The sequence below is a fragment of the Gopherus evgoodei genome, chromosome 21 (genome assembly GCF_007399415.2).
Source record: "Gopherus evgoodei ecotype Sinaloan lineage chromosome 21, rGopEvg1_v1.p, whole genome shotgun sequence".
NCBI lineage: Eukaryota > Metazoa > Chordata > Testudines > Testudinidae > Gopherus > Gopherus evgoodei.
Window position 1 is genome coordinate 8,435,052 of NC_044342.1, and position 8,342 is coordinate 8,443,393.

Sequence of the window (8,342 nt, forward strand, 5' to 3'; positions counted from 1 at the left end):
GGCTGCTCATCTCCTCTCCATCCCATGTTGCCCAGGATAACAGTGTGGGAGCTAACCTTGTCTGTGAAGACAAAGACAAAATAGCATTGAATACTTCAGCTTTTTCCACATCATCTGTCACATTGGGATGGTTTGTTCCTGCACCCTCAGTAAGGCTTTTTAAAATAGAGCCAGCTTTCCCGGACTCCTTTCCCCCTCATATTAGCCTCTCAGGGGATCCTGCTCATCAGTTCCCTAAGGGAGTCAAAGACTGCTTTTCTGAAGGGTCTGTATTTTGCTACTCTCCTTTCTTCCTTTTGTGAGGATCCTGAACTCAACCATCTCAGGGTTGCCCAGAGAATCAGGAATTCATCCATCCGTACTGAGGAAAATGTTTACACATTTGTTTAATTTTAAGCATGCACTTTCTACCTGAATCAAGATGGATTCCAGCATGTGCTTGTAAGGTTTTGGGGGCAGAAAAATTTCCACCAGCCCTGATAAGAAGTTACCATTTTATCAGGAACTTTAAACCTTTATTTTAAAAGAATCTGTTATTAAGATAGAAAAAAACCAAAACATAGAATATAAACTTTGAGTAGCTGCTGAATTTCCATGGTGGGTTGATGTAAATTAGGACTGTGCAGCCAGAATAAATATTGAACATCAAGTGTTATTATTTAGGTTGTTACATGGGAATATATCTAGAAGTAATAAGAATAATAATTAATAATAAAAATAAGTGCTTAAGGCTTAATAATGTTTGAAAGAGCTTGACAGACAGAAATGCTCCCTGAACTACAGAATGTGGTCCAAAAAGGAAGACATGGTGGAGCATGTGTTTAGCATACATATACTTTCTCTCCATTCCACCATCTTGTATTATCCACACGTTGTTTTCTACTGAGTATATTCACCTTATTTGTTCCTGCATGCAGGTAAAGTGACAGACATGGACAATCAAAGCACAGTGACAGAATTCAGACTCCTGGGCCTCTCGAACTTCCCAGAAATGCAGCCATTACTCTTCATGAGCTTCCTGATTATCTACCTGCTGATCTTGGCTGGCAACCTCTCCATTTGCTTGACTATCTGGGCGGATATCACTCTGCACACTTCTATGTACTTTTTTCTACTCAACTTGTCTGTCTGAGACATCTCATACTCTTTTGTCACTCTCCTCAATATGCTAGTGACATTTGTTGCCAAGATTAAATCTCTTTCCTTCTCCATTTGCATGGCCCAGCTGTACTTTCTCATCTCCTTTGGTGGATCTGAATCTTTTCTTTTTGCCCTGATGGCTTATGACCACTACATGGCAATATGCCAGCCTTTGCACTATGCAACCACCATGAACCACAGGACTTGTATGTGCCCTGCCATTGCTATATGGATAGGTGGTTTTGTCTACTCAATGTTACATACATTCTTCATAGCCAGGCTACCTTTCTGTGGTCCCAATGAAATTAATCACTTCCTCTGTGAGCTCCCTCCTTTGATCAAATTGGCCTGCATGGACACCTATTTTAATGAGGTGCTGGTTTTTCTGCTCAGTGCAGCAGTAGGCGGAAGTTGCTTCCTGCTGATTTCCACATCATACGCTTACATACTATCCACCATCATGAAAATCAGCTCAGCCCAGGGCAGACGCAAAGCCTTCTCAACTTGTGCTTCCCACCTCCTCATCGTCCTGCTGTTCTATGGCCCGGGTTTCTTCACCCACCTCCACCCCTCCTCCAGCTACTCCATGGACATTGGAAAAGTGATCTCTGTGTTTTACACTGTGGTCACAACCATGCTGAACCCAATGAGCTACAGCCTCAGGAATAAGGATGTGTAAGCCACTTTCAAGAAAGCCATGGGAAGGAGAAGGAAATAGCATGAAGAGGGAGACAGTTCTTTCTTTGAATGCAACAATATGTTTCCAAAAAGAGGGCTCCCTAAATTATTTGGCAGCTGATTCAGAGTAGGGATGGAGGGAACTTGACTTTTTCTTCAGTTACCTCAGCCCCAAGTCTGGTGCATTCCAATTTAGCATAGATACCAACCGAAGACATTCCCTTCCATTATGGCAGTGTACCTGGCCATTCCCACTCTCCAAAGACATTGATTTATTACATTAATCCCACTCACTCCATCTAAGGGCTTAAAATATTCCCAGCCACCACATCCAGAAAAGAGGCACCATTCCATCCATTTATCTCATGTACTTTGTACTGAAAAAAAAAATCATTACTAACCCCTTGGGCACTTTATGATTATTAAATTATTTCAGTAATTAATTAATTCATTTTGTTTGGTCTGAGCATGTGCACTCTGTGTGGCCAGACACCTAAGCACCAGTCTGATTTATGAACTGGGGGAAGATAGGAGTTTTAAAGGGCTTTCTCTTCACCCCCACCCCTGGTTCTTGTCACGCAGACAGAACGCAGAAGACCAGAAGTCTGAAGTGCAGGCAAAGCAATGTTTATTGGGGTTAGTTCCAGGCAATATATCCATAGCTCTACACACCAGCAGAGTCAGTCTCTCAGTGTTCCATTCTGAGCTATGAAACTGCAGAGCATTTACCGCATGTCCCCCTTCCCAAGTCTGATGCCATAGAGCCTTTACCATGCCATTCTTCCCAGCTCTGATGCTGCAGAGCATTGCCAGTGTCCCTATTCTCCATTTCCCATTCCCACCACCTCCTTCTTAGCAGGCCCAAATATACTTGCAATGCATGCCCACAGTCCCATCTCTTTTTGGGGTGGGAGTGAAATTGTGCTATGGTCTGAGACAGGAATTTTGGGGAAATAGGAAATGGGGAATGGGGACATAAATGTTAGGGTGCTTTCCCTTCACCCATCCCTTGGGTCTTGTCACAGACAGAAATCAGTTTTTATATTAAAATATATACATGCATAAGTATGATTGTGGGGGCAGGGGAAGAAACAACAAAATGCCTCCAGCTGAAGAACTCAACACCACCACTCTCTTCAGCACAAAGCTTCCAATATGTAAAGTGAGGAATTGGAGTTGAACTTAATGGATGTTTGTCACCTATTAAGTCATCTGCTGACTCAATGCTGACCTCATTTCCCCAACATGATACTAAGGGATTAGTAAAACCTCCAGCAAATGTGAAATTTACTGTAAAAGATTTTGTTTTTAAATTAAATTAGTTCTGGATCAAACAACACACACGCACACACACATATAATAAAATAAATGTTTGTGTATATTTATTTATTTATTTATTTATTTATTTAATTGTGTATATTATATATAATATACACAATAAAATTTAAAAAATGATAAAATAATATAATATACAATGAAGTAATATAAAGTTAAAATAATCTAAAATGTAATATTGGAAATGGCAGAGATGCTTAATGACTTCTTTGTTTCGGTCTTCACTGAGAAGTCTGAAGGAATGTCTAACATAGTGAATGTTTATGGGAAGGGAGTAGGTTTAGAAGATAAAATAAAAAAAGAGCAAGTTAAAAATCACTTAGAAAAGTTAGATGCCTGCAAGTCACCAGGGCTTGATGAAATGCATCCTAGAATGCTCAAGGAGTTCATAGAGGAGGTATCCGAGCCTCTAGCTATTATCTTTGGAAAGTCATGGGAGACGGGAGAGATTCCAGAAGACTTGAAAAGGGCAAATATAGTGCCGATCTATAAAAAGGGAAATAAAAACAACCCAGGAAACTACAGAGCAGTTAGTTTAACTTCTGTGCCAGGGAAGATAATGGAGCAAGTAATTAAAGAAATAATCTGCAAACACTTGGAAGGTGGTAAGGTGATAGGGAATAGCCAGCATGGGTTTGTAAAGAACAAATCATGTCAAACCAATCTGATAGCTTTCTTTGATAGGATAACAGGTCTTGTGGATAAGGGAGAAGCGGTGGATGTAGTGTACCTAGACTTTAGTAAGGCATTTGATACGGTCTCACATGATATCTTTATCGATAAACTAGGCAATACAATTTAGATGGGGCTACTATAAGGTGGGTGCATAACTGGCTGGATAACCATACTCCGAGAGTAGTTATTAATGGCTCCCAATCCTGCTGGAAAGGTATAACAAGTGGGATTCCGCAGGGGTCTGTTTTGGGACTGACTCTGTTCATTATCTTCATCAACAACTTAGTTGTTGGCATAGAAAGTACTCTTATTAAGTTTGCAGATGATACCAAACTCAGAGGGATTGCAACTGCTTTGGAGGACAGGGTCAAAATTCAAAAAGATCTGGACAAATTGGAGAAATGGTCTGAAGAAAACAGGATGAAGTTCAATAAAGACAAATGCAAAGTGCTCCACTCAGGAAGGAACAATCAGTTTCACACATACAGAATGGGAAGAGACTGTCTAGGAAGGAGTATGACAGAAAGAGATCTAGGGGTCATATGGAACCACAAGCTAAATATGAGTCAACAGTGTGATACTGTTGCAAAAAAAGCAAACGTGATTCTGGGATGCATTAACAGGTGTGTTGTAAACAAGACACGAGAAGTCATTCTTCAGCTCTACTCTGCGCTGGTTAGGCCTCAACTGGAGTATTGTGTCCAGTTCTGGGCAGCGCATTTCAAGAAAGATGTGGAGAAATTGGAGAGGGTCCAGAGAAGAGCAACAAGAATGATTAAAGGTCTTGAGAACATGACCTATGAAGGAAGGCTGAAAGAATTGGGTTTATTTAGTTTGGAAAAGAGAAGACTGAGAGGGGACATGATAGCAGTTTTCAGGTATCTAAAAGGGAGTCATCAGGAGGAGGGAGAAAATTTGTTCACCTTAGCCTCTAATGACAGAACAAGAAGCAATGGACTTAAACTGCAGCAAGGGAGATTTAGGTTGGACATTAGGAAAAAGTTCCTAACTGTCAGGGTAGTTAAACACTGGAATAAATTGCCTAGAGAGGTTGTGGAATCTACATCTCTGGAGATATTTAAGAGTAGGTTAGATAAATGTCTATCAGGGATGGTCTAGACGGTATTTGATCCTGCCATGAGGGCAGGGGACTGGACTTGATGACCTCTCGAGGTCCATTCCAGTCCTAGAGTCTATGAATCTATGATTTTTTTTTTTATAATTAACCAATAAAACAAAATAAAATATAAATTTTAAAAACTAGAGAAAATATATTTAAACTGAAGTATCTAAAGATTACTCTCCTATAAGGATGGCTTTGAATATTTTTTTCCTTTCAATATTATTCCAAGAAACAAATAAATAAATAAATTAATGAAATTGACTGAAATCATTCCCACATAATATTTCAATTTTTATGAATCAACATTTTCCATGCGTTGTTTACCATCATTTCACTTTTTAAAAAGCACTTGACACTAAGCTATCTGTATATCATAGTTTACTTATCCACTATATTTCATTTGATTTTGATTTTTACTTTTCCTTTATCTTTTGGCTTCTAATTTTCATTTTATATTGTATACTATTTTACATTAATGTATACTATAATATGATGTAAAATAAAAAATATAAATGGAAATAATATAAAATGGAATGAAAATCATATAAAAAGGATACATGAAATTATACGTATAAAATAATGTAAAATAATAAAATTAAAATATAAAATAATTAAAATAACACACAATATAAACATAAAATATAAACAAACATGAACAAAACCTATTATAAAATAGAGCTATTTTGAAAATGTAAGATAAATGGAATTACAAACAAAAAAAATGTTTTCCAATGAAAAATTGAAATATTCCTGCCCAATAAAGGCCAGACATGCTGAAACCATTTGTTTCTTTTTTTTTCAATTGTCACTTTTCTGTGGAATGTTTCAATTTTGAAGAATCCTCATTTTTCCAGCAGAAAAACTTTCCACTAGAAAACTGTTGACCAGTTCTAGTCACCATAATTCACTTTTCTTCAAGCAGCTAATACTATTGGTTTCTTCGCTCACCACTGGATGCACCTGACTCCCATCGGTTTCCCAAAACCTATAAGGATCTTTCTGTAAGAGATTAAGGTGACAACCTGGGGTTCAGAAAGTGGTGATATGCCCCTGAAACTCCACCACCTGTGCCCTCCCTTCAGACTCACTGTTGACCCCAGCATGGTGCTAGTATGTGCACTGTGCTTCCAGTAGAGGGATGATGGTGTCAGAAGAGCAGGTATCCCATAAGAAATGACTCTAAAGCCACAAGCACTGCTATGGGGGTGCTGTATTGCAGAGCATCAGGTGGGTGGTCAGTACTGGCTTAGTTTTAGTCCTCAGCGTCCCAGTGAGACGCTGCAAGAAGAAGAGTTTGGGGTCTCCATAGAGGTGCAATTCTCCCCTCTGAGTGAGAGCTGATTTCAGAGTTCCAGTGGTTTCTCTTTCAAGAGTGCCTAACCCACTTAGGCACTTTTGAAAATCCTAGTCTGCATCTTTGAGTTTCTAAATACCTTTGGAAATCTAGCCTATGGTGTGTCCATCTATGTCATGTTGGTTAACACACTCGTTTATCACATAAGGTTAAGGAATTCCTTAAGGATTTAGAAACATGGGGATTGCCATAATGGGTCAGACCTGTGATCCATCTAATCCAGTGTGCTGTCTGTCTGAATTTAATACTGCTTGTAACATCCTTTAAGGATCCTTATCTAGTCTCTTGCCCTAGATGTCATCATAGATATCTGAAGGAATAACAAGTGTTGACGGTGCTCAGAAATGTATGCAATATCATTGCATCCCCGTTGATCCCAAGATACAATAGAGAGACAAGGTGGATGAGGTAATATATTTTATTGGGCCGACTTCCATTAGTGAGAGAGAGAGAAGCTTTAGAGCACAGAGCTCTTCCTCAGGTCTGGGGAATATACTCAGAGAGTCACAGCTAAATACAAAATCCAATAAAATATATCACCACTACTCACTTTGTGTCTCTAAATATCTTGAGGGGGACATGGCTACAACAGTACTGCATAACAACAATGGAAGATATCAAATTTTGCTGTCCAAAATGGAAACTCCACAACATGTAGATAAAGAAGCAAAACTTACCAGCAACATCTGCTTCCTGGGCAAATACAAGAAATAAAATATCATCCCTAGAGATGTCACCCATCTATAATGCTCTGACCACTTACCTTGAATGAGCCCTTGAAATATGTGTTAGCTACTTATGCTAAACTATCTGTTTCACTTTGTATTAGTTGTGACACTCTGAGTAACCTTCAGGGTACATATCATATCCAAAGTCACCTTAACTGCCTTCTTTGAGCAATGACCCAATAATATCTATATCCCAATAATATACATAACACACATAACTCGCATGTGTTAAGTTAAAAAACATGTGTATCTCTTTGCAAGATTGGCACATATACCAGAGCTGCAATTTTAGCTTGGAGCAAAGCCAATCCTTCCTATTTAAAAATCACAAGTGAGGCCTTGAACAAATCGTGAGATTGGCTTAAAATCATAAGTTGTTATCTATCTAGATATCTAGAAATCATCAGTATCAGAAACAACATATGTGGCATGTCGCAGTTAGGCCGCGTAACCACCTATGTGTTCAGTCTCCCTCGGACAGCCAATGAAATGGTTGCATGCAAATTAGCTGTAGTGTAAGGGTGGTGGTTGGTTGAGTTAGCACTGAAATCCCAGTGTTTTAGAACTCTGGGCATGACATAGATACATGCCTTACGGTAGCTGTACATCAGATAGGTTTAATCTGCAAAGTCAAAATGGCTGAGAACTTAAAAAATGGATGGTAACAGACCACAAATCCCACTGGTGATTGAACCTCGTGGTATTCTGAACAAAAAGAGACCTGAGATATGTTTTGACAATCCTGGAATCTAATTATATACATAAACATAGAGTCCTTTGTAAATATCTTCCATTGCATTTCTTTCTTCCTTTCTTATGAAAAAGGAGTTTGACTTAACCCCCTGACCTCTGGAAAACATTTTACTATTTTGTTTAGTAATCCTTTGGAGTGCATTATTTTACACCCTACACCTCTAATTAAGGCCACAACCAGTGTCTCGTTATACAGCTGATGTTGAATGTCCCCCTTCAAAATAGGTATTAATAATAACAATAAAACCCCAACAAGTATCATCAAACAAAAACATGAAACACACAGAAAACCTCAAGCCTTTATCTTTTTATTGTTAAATTGCACTGACAACTGGCCTTAGTACTCAATATTTCAGGTAAAATTAAAGGTAAAAGTTTCAAAAGCACTTATGACCAGTTTTTGAAAGGTATTTTGGCACCCAAAGATGCAGGTAGCTGCCTACTGAGATTTTTCAAATCACTCAAGGTCCAGGTTGTTTGAGTGAGTTTGACACCTAAATATTTTTTAAAATCTGGATCTAGATACCTCACTCCTATTGGGAGCTTAATGCCTAGG

At 38.7% G+C, this 8,342-nt stretch overlaps 1 protein-coding gene across 1 annotated transcript; it reads left to right on the forward strand.

Moving 5' to 3' along the window:
• The first annotated feature begins 1,165 nt into the window (after positions 1–1,165).
• Positions 1,166–1,819, forward strand: LOC115637907 (olfactory receptor 1509-like). The gene has a single exon (XM_030539499.1). The coding sequence runs from the start codon at positions 1,166–1,168 to the stop codon at positions 1,817–1,819; it is 654 nt and encodes a 217-aa protein (XP_030395359.1).
• Positions 1,820–8,342: the final 6,523 nt, after the last annotated feature.